This window comes from Ctenopharyngodon idella, chromosome 20, assembly GCF_019924925.1.
Source record: "Ctenopharyngodon idella isolate HZGC_01 chromosome 20, HZGC01, whole genome shotgun sequence".
In the NCBI taxonomy this organism is placed as follows: domain Eukaryota; kingdom Metazoa; phylum Chordata; class Actinopteri; order Cypriniformes; family Xenocyprididae; genus Ctenopharyngodon; species Ctenopharyngodon idella.
Window position 1 is genome coordinate 10,542,229 of NC_067239.1, and position 19,979 is coordinate 10,562,207.

Consider the following 19,979-nt stretch of genomic DNA (forward strand, 5'->3'; position numbering starts at 1 on the left):
AGAAAGAAAGAAAGAAAGAAAGAAAGAAAGAAAATAAAATAAATCTGCAAGCTCTGTATGAGTGCAGTGAAATCTTAAAAGTGCATGGAAAGGCAGCAATGGGAGATTTAACCTTTTTCCTTTTTCTTTTCCTCTTTTATGGCCTTGTTTTCTTTCTTTTCACTAAGTAAAACCAAATGGATTAGATAGGAGAGATATGCAGTATTCAGAAAGGCATTTACACACAGATGAATAGACTGCTAACTGATTTTTACACCATCAACAGACTAAAATTCTTGACTGTCTTCAAGATATTGTGTGAAGAGATGTGACAGGAGAAAAGAAGAGGGAGATGAGGGAGAAGCATGAAGAGAGGAGAGAAAAGGAGAGACATGAGGAGAGAAGGAGAGGTGAGATGCAAGGGGTAAGGAGACGAGAGGACATGAGGAGAGATATGAGGCGAGTAGAAGAATGAGGAGAGAAGGGGAGAGAAGTGAGGAGGGAAATGAGAGAGGAGAGGTGAGGTATACAGACAGGTTAGTAAAAGATAGATATGATTACATGAGATATGTGTGGAGAGGAGACAAGAGACATGATGGGATGTGAAGAGAAGAGAGGCGTGAGGGAGAGAGAATCGGAGAGGGGCGATAAGTAGAGAATGAGAGGAGAAGCATAAGGAAAGGAGATAGAAGTGATATGAGAATAAGAGAAAAGGGGAAAAAATAAGATGTAATGTTGATGTCATGTAATGCTGTGTTGGTCTAAAGTACCCGTGAAACAGTAGTGAAACAGGTCTGGAGCAAACCTGCAGTGTCAGTCTCATTAAGGCAGACCACATCCTTCCCTCCTGTGAACAAAATGAATTTCTCATTACCAGACTGCTGAAGGTGAATTATGAAGAAGGTTTGGGAGCACGAGGACCATTTAAATGGTTGGGCAGTGAGTAATCATGTGCCTCAGATGTTTTTAATCAATTAGTGAATACCTGACAGTGTTTGCAGGTGTTTTATGGAATTTGGTCTCAAATTCATTTTAAAATCAGAGTTTAACAGACCAAAGACATTCCAATTTATAAGTGATAATTATGAATAAATTAGTTCAAGTAATTTAAATCAATCAAGGTTATACTGAGAGGTCTATCAGTTTGCAAGCCAAAAATATGCCAAGGGTGTTATGTAGAGCTTTGGCTAAATTTTGCATGAACAAAATAAGAAAGCTATTTGAGATGAGATTAGGTTAAAGACACACCCGGTTTTTGTGTTGTTGTAAGCGGATTCTTGTTTTCGAGTGACGGGTCACTGTGACCTCATCTGGACTCTCCGTGGAGCTCTGGGCTGCATTCATTTCCTCTCCAGTTCTGTTGCTCATGTTACATGAGCACAATGAGTAAACAAGTCTGATCTCCATCACACACACCGAAAAGAGGCTCAAATCTCTCGTGACGAGCCGCCAAATAGAGGATGTTCATCGATGTTTAGAGTGTGGGAGGTGACAGATTGAAATTATGAGTTAGATATGTTTTCGGTTTAGTAAATTTTACACAATTTGTTTTGGTAAAATCCACATTCATATGGTTTTCCCATGGAAAAGTCTGTTTTAGTGAATGGTGGGGGTAATTGTCTGTGTCCATGGATTGTGCATTGTTAGGAAGTAACAAATTATTGGGGTGGAAGTAATAATTGTTCATCACATGTTCAACTCATAATCAAATCAAATGTTTTACAATATGTATATAGTGGGAATATATACCACCAAATTTGGCACAAACTAGTCAAAACCCATATCTCTAGAAAAAAAAAAAATATATATATATATATATATATATATATATATGTATTCAACTTTTTTTCCATGATTCCACAATTGTTTGAATACCATTAATGAATACTTTGGTGCATTGGAAAATCTGAGCACTCATTTTAATAAGAAATTGTTTTATTTCTTAAGTTTTAACAGTTATGGGAGCAATCATACAGAAACTTTGTTTCTATATATAACAGCAAATTTATTTCTTGATGAAATCTACATTGGATTTAATGCAAAGGATGTAAATCCATTTGTAGTCTCTGTATGGTGCCATTTTAATTCCATAAAAGATCGGCAAGTATGAAATATTACCCATGAATGAATATACTGTAATGTTTACTTGTTTTAATGAAAAGTTATGTTTGACAGGTAACAGATGTAAAGGTGTAATAAAGCAAAATCAAAATTTTTCCAAATATCCCATTTGAACCTGTTTCACTGATCGGGAATCACTAGTCTAGGAAAAAATATAATTATATTATGTCTTTTTTTTTTTTTTTTTTTCTCACATGAAAACTGAAAACATTTATAGGGATGTTATTTTTTGTGTTACTATGTGTTCAAGTTATTTTTGTCATAAAAATGGATGTATCAGGCGATTTAATATTTAATTTTTTCTCAATTTTTCTCTTTTCCCCTTACTGACATGCACAGCATTTTCATGGTGCTGCAAGAAAAGCAAAACATGCACTTTAGGTGTGGATTAATGCTTTATCTGTGTATTTTATCATTCTTTATCATTCTTGTCACCAGGAATGATGTGATGAAATATAGTGGAAATGTAGTTTGATCGTACAAGCCTGTCAGCTTCTAAACTGACTAAATGAGTTGTTTCTCAACTCATAAATATAATGATACCTATATGACCTGAAAACAGCATCTTCTGCTAAATCCACAACATTTGTTTGCATCTGTTTGTATAATCTCAAGATTGGTGAAACATTATATGTATTATGAATCTCTCTCACCATCACAGTGGGCTTTCAGCCCCATCCGAAACATGTAGCAGATCTCCCAGCTCAGATGACATCCTTATCACCAACCTGCTGCAAGAAATCTGATTCTATCACTGCCTGAAAGGCATCTCTCGCTTTCACCCGGGTTCTCTCACTTTCCTTGCACTCTATTCCTCGCTCTCACATTCTTCTCGCTCGCTGGCTTCCTCCCGCTGTCGTTTGCAGCTCCCTCTCTCGCGCGTTCTCTCCTCCTCGTGACTCGAAGGCAGCTCACTCCTCTGCAGAGGCAGCCAGCCCTCCTGATTTGCTCAGTGCTGTGGAGCGATTTGCATAGGGCTGGCCCACATCTGAGCAACTCCCGCCTCCTTTTCCACATCCATCCCATCGTCTCCGCTTACTTTCACCTGAGTCAAGCCTCCCCCATCCATCCCCCTTCGCTCCTTTCTCTCTCTTCTCTCTCTTCTCTGTCAGCTTCTGTCTCCATCCTCTCTGCTAGAGAGTCTCTGTTCTGTTTGTCCTTCTTTCTCAGTGAGTGTTGGAGGGGGGGCTCGGATCTCAGGCAAGACTTTTGGTTCATTAGCTGTGTGAGCAGACACAGCGGTGGAGAGAGCGCCTCTTTGCCTCATTTGGGGAGAAGAAGGGCAGCACCATTCGGAGTGTGTGGTCGTGAAACAGATGCTCCAAAGCAGTGGCGCAGGTTGCCGGTCACCACCCGTTGACTCCCTGCATCGCTCTTTCTGCTCCAGAGGTGAGCTGGGTCAACCAGGGATACACAGTGCTCTGATTCTGCCTCTCATAGGAGCAGCTGATAAATAACATCTGCTGGAACTGAGGAATAACTATTTTTGCAAACTCTCTAAGGGCCCCCATTTCTTCAACAGCGGAAAAAGAGGATTTTGCTTTGGATTTTCAACAAAGAGAGTGCTTGCGTTCCCTACCATGGGATCTTAACGGACATCAGGTCCTGCTCACCTGTTTCTCTTTCCATTTCGCCTGCTGAAAGCTGTCCACTCCTGCAGCAAGGAGGGGGCGATAACCATGCGCCCCCACTCTGAGACCCGATACTCCCTGTGGCTTGCTCGCGTGCTGCCCCTGGCTGTAGGGTGCGTGTTTGGCACAGCATGGGGCTCAAACCCTGATAACACCATCGTCCTCTCATCCTCCACGTTCTCACATTCTGAGACCCAGCACCACCATCACCCGGCAGGAGCCCGGCATCACCCGCCACCCGTTGCCATATACCGCTCCCCCGCCCCCCTACGAGGTGGCCATGGTGAGTTTCTACATTTGTCCACCTGCTTAGAGATGTTTCAGTCAGCTGACTAAAGTTACAGAAACTGAATACTGAGAAAATTGCTGCTTTCCGTCATTTCTTTTACATTCAGTGCAGAAATTTCAAGTGTGCATAATCCTGAACAATTAGCTTTGCTGGCTAATCAGTTTACTTGGTAAAGAACTTTAAGGTTTCCTTGTTTGTATATATCTTGTGAGAGTGTGAATGTTTTCGAGTGTCAGTGCATCCAGGTGTGCATAAATTTATAATTAAAGTGCAAATGGCACTGGTCATTGAGCTTGACTCCATTTACGTAGTTCAGAGAGTTTTTTTTTTTTTTTTTTTTTCTTCCCCTCTACTCCTATCGGCAGTGCTACAGCAGATGGGGGTGACAGGAGGAGAGAGTGTGTGCATCACTAATCTGATTCTGTCAGGTCGTCACCGCTCACACACTCACACATTCCAGACCTAATGAGATTCTACCCCTCTGTCCCTTTCCTTCTCCCTCCATCTGTATGTGTGTGGATTCTGATTTCCGTTGCCCAAACAGATACAACATTATCTCTGCATAATTGTATGTGTTTTACGGAAGTGTTTCTAAGTTGCCTTGATCTGGGTGTCTTGTGGACTTTTTTTTTTAGTTTTTAAGCATTTCCCTCATCTTTTTGACTTAATGAGCCCCCCTCACACATTCAGATGGCCCCGGTGGCCAAACTTCTTGAAAGTCAACAGACGAATCTGTGACACTCTGTCTGAAATCCTTGTAGATGTGTCCTGTGTCATCTGGTCATGTGCAGACATGGTTTCAGGGTGATGAGGGAAGAACACATTGCACATCATTAGGTTATCATTGGAAACTGAAATAACTAATAATTGAATTTAAAAAATAGAAGAAAACAAATAGCAGTGGTTGAAAAACATCCTAACATCCTTGTATCCCGGTTTAATATGCAAATGCAACTATAAGTGAATTAGGCTTATTTTTCCAAAAAAATCGTTAGCACTCTGGTGCAATAAAAACAATGTGGTGTTTTTTTTTTTTTTAAGTTATTTATTCTCTTTGACTTGTGTGCCTACTAGTGACTCTGCGTATTAAGCTGGGATAAGATAAAGTATTGTCACATATCACATAAAAACCATGCAGCTGAACTGATATAATTATGTGTACATAAAATAAAAAACTAAACACTTAATGACAAATCTCTTTCTGAAACAAACCAAAACCATAAAAAAGAAATTCAAAATTCATTAGAAATTGTTTATAAAACACAAAATGACTGTGATATGCAAAACTCTAAACCTTGGTAAAGATACAGTGTCTGAGTACACCCCTCACATTTCAGCAACCATTTTATTATATATTCTCAAGGGACAATACTATAGCAATGAAAATTGGATATACTTTAGAGTAGTCAATGTGCAGCTTGTATAGCAGTATAGATTTACTGTCCTCTGAAAATAACTTAACATACAGCCATTATTGTCTAAATAACTGGCAACAAAAGTGAATACACCCTAAGTGAACATGTCAAAACTGTGTCAAAAGTGTCAATATTTTGTGTGAGCACCATTGTTATCTAGCACTGCCTTAATCCTCTGGGGCATGGAATTCACCAGAGCTGCACAGGTTGTTGCTGGGATCCTCTTCCACTCCTCCATAATGACATAATGTAGCTGCTGGATGTTAGACACATGGTGCTTCTCCACCTTCCGTTGCCACACATGCTGGACACCATCTGAGCCAAACAAGTTATCTTAGTCTCATCAGACCACAGGACATTGTTCCAGTAATTCATGCTCTTGGACAGGTTGTCTTCAGCAAACTGTTGGCGGGCTTTCTTGTGAGCCAGCTTCAGAAGAGGCTTCCTTCTGGGACGATGGCCATGCAAACCGACTTGTTGCGTTGTGTGGTATATGGTCTGAGCACTGACAAGCTGACCTTCCGCTTCTGCAACCTCTAAAGCAATGCTGGCAGCACTCATGCGTCTGTTTTTTTTTGAAGGCAGCTTCTGCACCTGACGCACAGCACGAGGACTCAATTACTTTGATCGACCCTTGTGAGGCCTGTTCCGAGTGGAACCCGTCTTGGAAAACCTCTGGCCACTGTGCTGTAACTCATTTTCAGGGTGTTACCAATCTTCTTATAGCCTAGGCCATCTTTATGGAGAGCAACAATTCTAATTCTCAAATCCTCAGAGAGTTCTTTGCCATGAGGTGCCATGTTGAACATCCAGTGGTCAGTATGAGAGGATTGTACTCAAATACAAAATTTTATCTGCTCTAATACAAGATATGCAAATTTGTATGGTCCTATCAAGTAGACAAAAACATGAACATGATGAATAGGACGTGGCTTTGCATGGTTAAAAGACGTAGAGCTGTTATCACTTAGGGTGTACTAATTTTTGTTGCCGGTTATTTAGACAATAATGGCTGTATGTTAAGTTATATTCACAAGACAGTAAATCTATACTGCTATAAAAGCAGCACATTGACTACTCTAAAATATAAACAAGTTTCATTCATAGTATTGTCTCTTGAGAAGATATACTAAAATAGTTGCTGAAATGTGAGGAGTGTGCTCACTTTTGTGAGATACTGTAGTCTTTGTGTACGTGTGTTTTGAAGAATGGAGGCTTAGACTACTCAGCTGTGTTGGAGTTAACTGAAATTCAGTGAAGCAACAGTGATTGGGATTGAAGAAAGGAAACAGTTCTTTCTCTCTTCCTCTTTCACTTCCCTGTTTGAAGACCTCCTCTGTCCTCTGGGATGGGATGCTGAGCTCTGCCAGGGTTGAAAATGAAAAAGACACTGTCAGGAGACAGACCCACTACACATAAACACATACACACACAAAGAGAGAGATAGAGAGTCACTGGCCGTTCTGTCACTCGCTACCTTTGAAAAGATACAAAGTATACCTCTCTAAAGAGCACAGCTTCTATGTAGACAGTGCAAAAATACATAATAAATACATTAAAATTTGTCTCTGTTTTTCAGTAAAGAAAATATAAACATACCTGTTAAAGATAAATCAGCTTAGTAGTGAAATTACACATTATATCTTGAGTTGTCTATTTTTCTCAACCTATACTTTAAGCATAAGTCCAGCAAATTTTTGTGAGTTATGCATAGACTTTAGTTTGTGCTTACAAAACAAAATAAATAGCATATATATATATATATATATATACTATATATATATATATATATATATATATGTGTGTGTGTGTGTGTGTGTGTGTGTGGCAATTTAAGTCAATTAAAGAATTAAATATTATATTTTCTAAAAACAGCTCTTACTGGTCTTACAGTTTTGCATCTCAAGAAAATATACTGTATTTTGTATTAAAGGGGACCTATTATGCCCCTTTTTGCAAGATGTAATATAAGTCTCAGGTGTCCCCAGAATGTCCCCAGAATTACCCCAGAAAGTTTCAGCTCAAAATATCCCACAGATCATTTATAATACTATGTTGTAAATACCAATTTATGAGTTAAAAAACATGCTGTTTTGAGACATGTATCTTTAAATGCAAATGAGCTGCTGTTTCCAGAAGAGGGTGAAGCCTGTACAACTTGTGCCTCTTATACTCTGGCAAAAACTAACAAAACATCTGTTTGGTTTTGATTACCATCTCTATTGTGGCTATGCTCACGTGACACTGCATATCTTCGTCATCATAAAAGTTAATTATTTGCATGAATTTTAAAGCCATAACAGTTTAAACTTCTGATATATGGTTTTCTGAGCGCACAGAGCCGAAGCACTGAAACTTAAAGCTGACTGTCAGACGGCACGTCCTATTAAACTGATTTCTCTTACATGTCTTATTGCAGTTAAACTGTCAAATACACACAAGGTTACTGTATGTCAAATATTATATATTCTATATAAAAGGAGTGGTTGGATTTTTACCATTATAGGCTGGTTGTTTACACACACTGTGGACACACATCTTGTCATGCACGGTTGCATGATGCAACACACAATGATGAAGTTTGAAGATAAACACAGTCTTTAATAATACTCCACAAGGTAATATAACAGAAGGCAACATTCATAGACGAGACCAGACAATGTTTGCTGAAAACACAAAGTACTTAAGTACTAAGGCAAATAAGGTTAATTAATGATACACAGCTGAACTGAAATAACTAATCATCTTTAACCATGACAAGTAAAGAGTGGCAGGAAAACTAAACAATAGAAAACATGAACAAACTAAAAGTCCATGAAAATGAAACTAAATGACACATAACTGAATATCCGTTACACATCTATGATCAAACACCTTATAAAAGTGAATTTTGCATAATAGGTCCTCTTTAAAGACCCCATTAAAAACACTTTGTTTTCTTTTCTGGGTTGATGTATTTCCTATTAAAAAAAAGCCTAGCTAGGGCATATCAAAAGGATTGTTCTTTTTTTTTTTATAATGCCTTCAGCCAATAGACTTTAGATACTTATGCTTCTCGCTAGTCATAGACAGGTGTTATTAGAGTGAGGGGCAATCTGATTTGAGCATTTGAGTGCTCAAAAAACTGCAATGCAATATAATTTTAATTTGTTTTCCCAGACAAGAAATCACATTTTATATATATATATATATATATATACATACACACACATATATATATATATATATATATATATATATATATATATACAGTATCTCACAAAAGTGAGTACACCCCTCACATTTCAGCAACCATTTTAGTATATCTTCTCAAGGGACAATACTATAGAAATGAAACTTTTAATGGAAATTTTAGAGTAGTCAATGTGCTGCTTACATAAAAAATAACTTAACATACAGCCATTATTGTCAAAATAGCTGGCAACAAAAGTGAGTACACCCTAAGTGATAACAGTTGTATGTTGTTTAACCATGCAAAGCCACATGTCCTAATCATCATGTTCATGTTTTTGTCTGCTTAATCAACATGATCTCATGAGAATACGTGTGTATTTTTACGTAAAGTGTGGTTCTACCACACGTACATTTACTTACATTTTCATACACACAAAAATGTACAACCTTGACATATTTATAGCACTAAAACATAAAAATACTTACGTATTAATAGCAATAAAATGTAAATCATGTAATGTAAAGTGTGAATGTAGCCTATATGAATTCCCATATATTAATATTAAAATCGTGGCATTAATGTTTTAAATCTGTTGTATTCAATTGTCATATCAATACATGTTTTTAGTCAAACTTATTGAATGCAGTTTATTCATCTACTTAATATGAAAATAACATTTCTGTTCGTGACTTGTGCTGCAAACTCGTTTCGGAGGATTACATAATGTAAAACAAGACTACACTTTGAAACCTTATGAATAAAATTTCTCTAATTGTTTAACCATTTTGTAATATTTAGTTTGTTTGCTGTGCAACACAGAAGGTGTTTTCTCCTATGCAGTGACTGACAATACAACCATAAGATACACCAAAGCACAACATAAATTCACAAATCACATAAATTGTATTTGTTTGCTGTACTCCATATCTTTAGAATCCATATGTTTGTAAGGAACAGATCCGAATTCAGCCCTTTATCCATCAATCTTCATTTTCATTCTCAGCAGCAGCTACCGTCACAGTCAAAGCTCGCGCTCGTTATGATTCAAATTTGAAAGTAGCGCCCCCCTCGAGAAGCATTACGACATGGTTTAGGCACTGATATCAAGCGCTTATTGGTTCTCACCTGCTTCGTCACAGATTGCGACTTGCCGTGTTTCAGTGGATTGACATTTGAAATGAGTGCGTGCCTTCACGGAGAGAAGCCGGATTCATCATATTTTCATGGATTAATAAGTTAAATTCTGCTCTGTACGCTATAAAAAACTATTACCGCTAGAGAGGACTGCGACTGGAACTCATCATCATCTGAACTACTTTTGGTACCACTTTTGACATTTTTGCAATAAATAAATTATTGTTATTATGCTTGTTTGTCTGTTATTCTTTTATTTATAACAGTACAGAGTTTTAAGAAATGGTTATGGGTAGGTTTAGGGGTAGGTGTAGGATTAGCGGCTCAAAATATCGTTTTAATGTTATCTTTTTACTAAAATTGTCATTTTCCTACACATTTCTATCCATTATGTTTTATTCTTTTAACACTCTGTATAAAATGGGTATGTTCAGGTTCGAATGGGGTTTAGGGATCTTACATTTATCTACAAAATGATAAAATGGAAATTATACATATATCTTTATGACATGAAAGATTCGTAACTATTTTACGTTTTTTCGCTGTGAAAATGTAAGTATTTTTACATTTTAGTGCCATAATTACGTCAATATTGTACATTTTAGCACCTTTCTAAACGTACAAAAATGTACGTTTTGTGTCTTTTGAAAGTTACGTATTAATACCTACGTATTAACAATGAGACCAGGCTGGCTTGATAGGACCATACAAATGTGTGGATCTTGTATTAGAGCAGTTAAAATTTGGAGTACAATTCTCTCATACTGATCACTGGATTTTCAACATGGCACCTCATGGCAAAGAACTCTCTGAGGATTTGAGAATTAGAATTGTTGCTCTCCACAAGGATGGCCTAGGCTATAAGTAGATCAGTAACACTATGAAACTGAGTTACAGCACAGTGGCCAGGGTCATAGAGAGAGGTTTTCCAAGATGGGTTCCATTCGGAACAGGCCAAAGAAGTTGAATCAAAGAAGTTGAGACCCTACAGTCAAGCATGGTGGTGGTAGCATCATGGTCTGGGGCTGCATGAGTGCTGCTGGTACTGGGGAGCTCTGCTTCGTTGAAGGAAACATGGATTCCAACATGTACTGTGACATTCTGAAGCAGAACATGATGCCCTCCCTTCAGAAACTGGGCTGAACAGCATGATAATGACCCCAAACACACCACCAAGATGACAACTGCCTTGCTGAGGACGCTGAAGGTGAAGGTGATGGAGTGGCCAAGTATGTCTCCAGACCTGAACCCTATTGAGCACCTGTGGGGCATCCTCAAGCGGAAGGTGGAGAAGCGCCATGTGTCTAACATCCAGCAGCTCCGTGATGTCATTATGGAGAAGTGGAAGAGGATCCCAGCAACAACCTGTGCAGCTCTGGTGAATTCCATGCCCAGGAGGATTAAGGCAGTGCTAAATAACAATGGTGCTCACACAAAATATTGACATTTTGGACACAGTTTTGACATGTTTGCTTAGGGTGTATTCACTTTTGTTGGCAGTTATTTAAACAATAATGGCTGTATGTTAAGTTATTTTCAGAGGACAGTAAATATGTACTGCTATACAAGCTGCACAAAGTATATCTACTATAGTATATCCAATTTTCATTTCTATAGTATTGTCCCTTGAGAACATATAATAAAATGGTTGCTGAAATGTGAGGGGTGTACTCACTTTTGTGAGATACTGTGTATATATATATATATATATATATATATATATATATATATATATATACAGTGCTCAGCGTAAATGAGCACACCCCCTTTGAAAAGTAACATTTTAAACAATATCTCAATGAACACAAAAACAATTTCCAAAATGTTGACAAGACTAAGTTTAATATAACATCTGTTTAACTTATAACATGAAAGTAAGGTTAATAATATAACTTAAATTACACATTTTTCAGTTTTACTCAAATTAGGGTGATGCAAAAATGAGTACACCCCACAACAAAAACTACTACATCTTGTACTTTGTATGGCCTCCATGATGTTTAATGATAGCACCAAGTCTTCTAGGCATGGAATGAACAAGTTGGCGACATTTTGCAACATCTATCTTTTTCCATTCTTCAAGAATAACCTCTTTTAGAGACTGGATGATGGATGGAGAGTGATGCTCAACTTGTCTCTTTAAAATTCCCCATAGGTGTTCGATTGGGTTCAGATCAGGAGCCACTGAATCACTTTCACCCTGTTCTTCTTCAGAAATCCAAGAGTGGCCTTAGATGTGTGTTTAGGATCATTGTCATGTTGGAAAAGTGCACGACGACCAAGTGATGGTAGCATCTTCTCTTTCAGTATAGAGCAGTACATCTGTGAATTCATGATGCCATCAATAAAATTCAGCTCCCCGACACCAGCAGCACTCATGCAGCACCACATAACGACACTGCCACCACCATGTTTCACTGTAGGCACCATGCATTGTTCTTTGTATTCCTCACCTTTGCAATGCCATACAGTTTTAAAGCCATCAGTTCCAAAAACATTTATCTTGGTCTCATCACTCCAGAGTATAGAGTCCCAGTAGTCTTCATCTTTGTCAGCATGGGCCCTGGCAAACTCTAGGCGGGCTTTTTTGTGCCTGGGCTTTAGGAAAGGCTTCTTTTGTGGACGGCACCCATGCATTCCATTCCTCTGCAGTGTACGCCGTATTGTGTCACAGGAAATAGTCACCTCAGTTTGGCTTTCTACTTCTTTAGATAACTGCAGTGAACTTGCATGCTGATTTTCTTCAACGCTTCTCATCAGAAGACGCTCCTGTCGAGGTGTTAACTTCCGTGGACGACCTTGACGTCTCTGTGAGATGGTTGCAGTTCCATCTTTTTAAAATTTTTGTACCACTTTTGCTACAGTATTTTGACTGATAAGTAAAGCTTTGCTGATCTTCTTGTAGCCTTCACCTTTCTGGTGTAAAGAAATTATTCTCTTTCTCAGGTCTTGTGACATTTCTCTTCCATGTGGTGCCATTGCTGACAGCATGAAATGGGAAGGGGTTTTAACACCATTTTATAGTCAACTGTCTGCTGGACATCTGTGTAATGAATAATTAGACTCACCTGTGGTTGAATTCTTGCTAAATTAGACATTTGTAGTCTAAAATTTAGCTTTGCTCCAGAGACTTTCAGTGTGGTGTACTCATTTTTGCATCACCCTAATTTGATTAAAACAAAAAAATTTGTTCTTTAAATTATATTATTAACCTTACTTTCATGTTATAAGTTAAACAGATGTTATATAAAACTTAGTCTTGTCAACATTTTGGAAATTGTATTTGTGTTCATTGAGATATTGTTTAAAATGTTACTTTTCAAAGGGGGTGTACTCATTTACGCTGAGCACTGTAAATATATATATATATATATATATATATATATATATTTATTTATTTTTTTTATTTTTTTATTTTTTTTACTAAAGGTAAATTTTGTCTTTTAGAATATGGTAGCATGTAGATGTATTCAAAGCTACAAGACATAGGCTAAAAACCATAGACTAAAGACTTTTGTTTTTTGCAGCATCTTTAAGGATGTTTTTGTTTTTTATGATATTTTTAGTAATAAAAAAAAATAATAATAATAAAGGAAATTGCAATAGATTTTCTGAATTCTCGTAATTCTAGCCACTTGTATCAGTGAGTTCAGCTGGTATAACCCATGCTTTTTTTTAATAACATTTTTAATTTTTTACCTTTTGGTTTCGGGAATATTTTCTATTATATCTTGTTATTATATTGCCTTTGTAGGGCTGAAAATATGCAGAAACAAGCTGCTTTGTATTAAACTGGAAGGGCAGTTAAAAATAAACAAACTCCATGATTTGGATTTCTCATTGGGAGACAGAGCACACATACACTCTCTCTCTCTCTCTCTCTCTCTCTCTCTCTCTCTCTCTCTCTCCCTCTCTCTCTCTCTCTCTCCATTGCTATGCCCTCCATTTTGGCCTTAGACAGCAAATCAATGGCCGCCTTTGTTTTTGTTGCTTAATTATGGAGGTTATTTTAGTTTTTTGCTGTCGTCCTCTCTCCCTAATTCAGTCTTTATCTCAGCATAGACAGACCTGAGCACAGCTGCCTGCCTGCATGATGAGAACGCAGCTAATGAAGAAACACAAGTCAAGCAAGGGCTTCCATTTTCTCTCTCTCTCTCTCTCTCTCTCTCTCTCTCTCATTCAGACCACTACCGTTGGGTAATTCTTGTTTTTGCATCTTTGAAAATAACTGTCATATAGCGGTTTGGCAGTCACTCATTTCCTTGGACATCAGAGTCATCGCTAACTAATTGTCATTACGATCCCATGTAATTATGCAGATGGAGTTGAAAAGAGAATAGCCAAAAACGTCTCATAATTATCTGAAAAGTGATGTTTATTCATTAGAACACACCCCTGCTGATCACTGCCCCGTCCATGATGCAAATTCTGTCTTGGATGTTCAAAAATCCCTTACACCCTGCAGAAATACGTCCTGCTTCTTACTCTATCCATGCAGCTGATCAAATGCCTTCACATTGAGCGCTTTTATGGAAAACTATTTAAGGCTCAGCAAAGAAACTGAGAACTGAAAGATCAGACTAGAGAGCTTTCAAAAACTTTTCTTCTGCTTCAGCTGTGACCTTGTCAGGAACTCATAAGCTTTATTCATGCTAACATTACATTTTCGTTGCATCGGTTCAGATACGTTATGCCACTAGGATTATCCTCGGTGTTGTGACATCAAAAACATTACATCCCGAAATGCTGTGTTTATATAGTATTAGATGACATGCCTATAAATCATGGGCAAGTGCATCTGAAAGAAATAAGAGAAATGATAATCATGTTTGTTTTTAGTAGCACCTAAGGGACTATATGTTATCATTTAAAACTGACCCATGTCTGAGTAAGGCCATGGATTGCTGCAGGATGCGGCTTACTGTCTACTTAGGTTAGTAAGAGGTTTGAAGTGAAAGGAGCCATCAGGAGCAGCAAAAATGCAGTTCACATTGCAGTGTGTGTAGTTCTTGTAACACAAATCCATCTACTTCAAAAGACACAAGATGACTGTCCGCTCATTCATGAATGGAGGTGTGTGTCGTCTCACATAGCCAGACTTTTGAACATCAGTCTGTTCCAAAGAGTCTGTTCCGCATCTTGTCTGCAAATTATTCTGGCCAAGAACCACCCACTTAAACAGGAAGATCTGAGTGACATGTTCAACAAGCAAGGCTTGAAATTGTGACCATTTTGGTCGCATATGCACCCTAAATGTAATATGTGCCACCTCAAAATATATTTGGGAGCATTTGTGCGAGTGCAAAAATTGTTGAGGTGCGACCTGTTTTCATTTCTCTAAAAAACGTTTGCTAATTACTGCCCAGTATGTGCCTGCTGTAAGCTGATACAGTAACCAGCCCACCATTCTATCACATAACCAATTAAACTTCATCTTTATGTTCTTAAGTTTAAAGCAGATTTTAGGTCAGGTAATATTAGCCGTCAATCACTCCCTTTTACTGTGCTCCGTTGTCACGTGACAGGGAGCTAACTAGCGCGTAAAATGTAGGTTGCGCTGTTGAGGCTCATAGCCTCTTGAGGAGAAATCAAAACAAATGAGCACAGCACACACAAAGAAACTCAGTTAACGTACTGTGATAAAATTCAAAATGTGGAGTTTTTATATTTATAACATATGATACAGCTAAGCAACATCACACGACCAATAGTGCTTTCCTGAATACCATCACAATTGAAAATGTGACACTGATTTCATTCAACAATTCAATAAACAAGTAGTTAAAATTAAATCACTTACATTTTGGATGCAGTATTGACTGTTTTTGTTTTGGCAGCAAAAATAGTTCCAAACAAAGATCACAGCAGAACCATAGCGCATCTCACGGAAACACTCGGCCGTGTTAGTCTGAATGATTCAGCATTTTGAAAGAATCGGTTGAGTCAAAGATTTAATGACCTATTCATAAACAAATGCCTCATTCTTAAATGAATCAGCCACCTACTGATTGGTCACAGATGGTCACCTACTGGTGGTTTAGTGTCATGTTTAAAAGTATCATTCTTTCCATCATTTCTTACTTGTATATTCAAAAAATGTTAAAACATTCTCATAACGTTATTTAATGCAGTTGTAATTTTTCAGTGTAAATGATTTATTTAATTGGTAACAGCCCTATAGTCTCTTATTATTCTAATTGAATTTATTGATCAAATGTAAGAAATGAAAGATGAAGCATACATTTAATAAGATTAGGGAAAAAATGCCCTTGGAGTAAATATCACAAATATGCAGATTTAAATATGTCAGAAAGTGAGGCAGTGCCTTCTCAAAAAAAATAGGATGAGAAAATAATCCATATTACATATAAAACACAAATATTTCAAATTACGACATTAAAAAGAGCGCAAGTCACTCGTATTTCTAAAGGAACACTGCCCAACAGCGACACCCGCAGGTAAAGTTACAGCATAAATGTTTAAATTGTTACAGCTTTTAGTTATTATTTTGGAATGAACGTAGAAATGCTTAAAACACTAACTTGATGAGATTGACTTGGTTTTGATAAATAGAACATTTATTACAATACATTGTTAATGTAAAATTACAAAATAGAATTGTTCACTTAACAAGGAAGATGTGTCAACGTTAAGAGCAATGCACATGAATTTACATTTGATTCATTAATAAATAAAAAATGTGCCGCCTCATTTCAGAACACCACTGCACGCCACTGATATATATATATATATATATATATGATTATTTCCTGGGCATAAAAATGTATCCATTGTGAGCCAGTTTAACTATCACACATTTTACAACCATGGATTTACATGTGTTGGCACAATTATATGGTAATTGATGATTATGTTTGGTCAGTGTATTTGTACTAGAAACTAGGCAGTGTTAATGTTGAGAACATTGTTTTTTTTTGCTTTGAGGAAATTGGCAGGAGGAAGATGGGCATCAGATATTGTGGAATTGAAAAGTTGAAAGCAGTTTCATACGTACAGTATATACTGTATGTACTGAGAAACATGACCATATTCACCTTACAACTTAGCAGATGTATATATACAAACACTGTTTGATTAAGCCATATGGAAAAATATCAACATGCTAGTCTCTTATTTAACTCTTACACTGTGTTGAAAACCCTGTAACAACTTTGGTGTTCCTGATCAAAAATGACCAGCCTTTTAAAAATTGCTTTTAAATCACTCATTATGCTATATTATGACCAAATATTGGATTATTATTATTTTCTTACTTTATTTTCGAAACTCATTGATCGTAGAAAATCCTCTCTAATAGCAAAAAACATATATATATATATATATATATATATATATATTTGTGTGTGTGCACGTTTTTGTGACATATATCAGGACACAAATTTGTATTATGACATAGGTATTACAAAAAGAGGGTGACTTATGAGGACATTACCCCATGTCCCCATTTTTCAAAAGGCTTATAAATCATACAGAATGAGTTTTTTTGAGAAAGTAAAAATGTGCACAGTTTTCTGTGATGGGTAGGTTTAGGTGTAGGGGTAGTGTAGGGCGATAGAAAATGCGGTTTGTACAGTATAAAAACCATTAGTTATGTCGCCTATGGAATGTCCCAACAATTCAAAAAAACAAACCTGTGTGTGTGTGTGTGTGTGTGTGTGTGTGTGTGTGTGTGTGTGTGTTATATTTTTATATTCCATTTAGTTATTTTAGTACATCAAGTTAAGTTAATCTAAATGAAAATGAGAAATGGTTCCTTGGCAACTAGATTTCAGTTAACATTTTTTTAAGCAACATGTTTTTATGGTTTTAGATCAGTTAACTATAATAACATTGTTGGAAATCGATTTTCATTGCAAGTATAAAGAACACTCCAACAGTTAAAGAGCCGCTTGGCTTGTGCCTGTAGAACTAGTAGTTTTGAGACCCTTGTTTTAAAGATTTGATGCCACAAACCTTGGCAAATTCAGTAACTAGTTCTTCCTTTGAACGTTATAAATAAATACAACCTAGTTTTCGGGTTGACTGATAAAATGCTGTGCATCTGGCGGTCCACAAATTGTGTAGCAGTCACCAAATCAGATTGGAACATATTCTTAGACATTAGACATTTCTTTCCTTTTTTCTGTGCAGTATGCATCAGATGATCCATGAACACTCTGTGGGAATGTATTCCGATACTGAGGCTAAGGAGGATTATAAACTCAAAAGTGTGATATGACCTATTCAGTATAATCACAAGTGATGCGCCATATTTAGTTGATGGTGTTTCTTTTGGTGCTAATTTGGTTGCTAGGTCTGTCAAGTGCATTTAAAGTGTTAATTTGTCTTTTGTTACTGATCATTATGACCGCTTGTGATATTATTATTAGGGCCACCCCTGACTAAAGTTTTTTCTAGCCGACTATTAGTCATTTATTTAAGCCATTAGTCGACTAATCGCATGTTTATATTAATTTAATTACTTAAAAATATACTGAGGAGAATACTAAACCATAATGAGCATTTAATATATATATTTTTGCTGCTGCAAAGCACCAGCAAAAGTAATGATTATGAATGCACTGGGAAAAAATTAAAATTTGAACGATTAATCACTATGTGCAAAATCAATACACTGGTTAAGTGCAGCACCTTTTAAATCAGAGTGTGGAGTTTCATCTCTGAGCTTGTTTTGTTTTTCTCTGCTCTGAAGGCTGCTATCTGCAGAGTAAAAGATTGATTTAGTTCCTTTATGGCTGCCAATAGAAAACAATATGGTTGTCAATGTGTAGCTAATTAGCAAGGGTACACTTGTGTGGCGTTGTGACCATTCTCTGCTCATTAGCTGCCCTGATCGTTAGCTGGTCATTAGAAAAAAACAGTTTCTCATCAGTTTTCTTGAAAGGTGTATTTAAGGTTTACTCTGGCTGAGTAACTTCATAGACCTTTATTGTGTTTTCTTGTTCAATATTAAGATGTATTAGGGGGTTTGTGATGAAGCCAGGTTCACACGTGACTTCATTACTGATTTCAAGTGATGTTACTTTATCATGTTCCCCAGCAAGTATTTCCTTCCATCAGACTGTTGGTAATTCTCTCATGTCTACTTGAGGCCTAGCCGAAATGGCTAATAGGGTTGCTAAAATGTAGTGTGAAGATATTGAGGTGGGATTTGGCTGGTTCCCACAGGAAACACAAGGCGGGCATCTAAGAGGGGGCGCAAAGCTGCTGTAAAAATAATAAAAATAATGTAGCAACCTCAGAAAGTAACAGTTTCTAAACCAGTAAGCCACTTCTTGGTTGCCATAGAAATGAAGGTTTTATCTACAGTGGTGGTCAGAATTATTGGCACCCTTGATAAATATGATCAAAGATGACTGTAAAAATAAATCTGCATTGTTTATCCTTTTGATCTTTAATTCATAAAATTGGCAAAAATCTAACCTCCAATTGAAGGAAAAGAATTGAAAGTGGGGAAATAAATGAAATAAATGTTTTTTTTGTTGTTGTTGTTGTTGTTTTTTTTCCAAAACACGTTGGCCACAATTATTGGCACCCCTAGAATTTTTTATGAGTAAAATACCTCTGAAGTATATTCCCATTCATATTTAAAAAAATTTTAGCACACCAGGGTGATCATGAACATGAAATTGTCCAGCCATAACTTCCTGTTCCACAGGAGTATAAACATGAGGAAACACAAAGGCCAAATTCCCGTAATCATTCATCACAATGAGTAAAACCAAAGAATATAGTTCTGATGTGCAGCAAAAGATTGTTGAGCTTCACAAAATAGAAAGCGGCTGTAAGAAAATAGCTAAAGCATTGAAAATCCCCATTTCCACCATCAGGGCAATAATTAAGAAGTTCCAATCAACTAAAGATGTTACAAATCTGCCTGGAAGAGGACGTGTGTCTAAATCGTCCTAATGTGCAGTTTGAGTGGACAAAGACTCTCCAAGGATCACAGCTGGAGAATTGCAGAAATTAGTTGAGTCCTGAGTCTCAGAAAGCCTAAAAAAAATTATCAAACAGCACCTACATCACCACATGTTGTTCAGGAGGGTTTCAAGAAAAATCCTCTGCTCTCATCCAGAAACAATCTACAGCATATTCAGTTGTCAGACAAGACTGGAACTTCAAAAGGGTCTGGCTTCTATGGTCAGATGGAACTAAAAAAAGAGCTTTTTGGCAGCAAACCCACCAGATGGGTTTGGTGCACACATGGATAAAAA

The 19,979-nt window shown here is 37.1% G+C and overlaps 1 protein-coding gene across 21 annotated transcripts in view; it reads left to right on the plus strand.

Annotated features, from left to right (window-relative positions):
• Window positions 1-19,979, plus strand: part of nrxn3b (neurexin 3b) — a 375,053-nt gene that overhangs the window by 216,219 nt on the left and 138,855 nt on the right. Inside the window, exon 1 of one of the 21 annotated variants that reach the window (XM_051875972.1) lies at window positions 3,218-4,014. The exons of 18 other annotated variants lie outside the window; for them this stretch is intronic. In XM_051875972.1, the coding sequence (XP_051731932.1) occupies window positions 3,780-4,014 (235 nt within the window). In that variant the 5' untranslated portion in view covers window positions 3,218-3,779. Of the gene's footprint in view, window positions 1-3,217; window positions 4,015-19,979 lie in introns of those variants that run through there. 2 more of the 21 variants (XM_051875969.1, XM_051875970.1) reach the window with 2 other exon arrangements.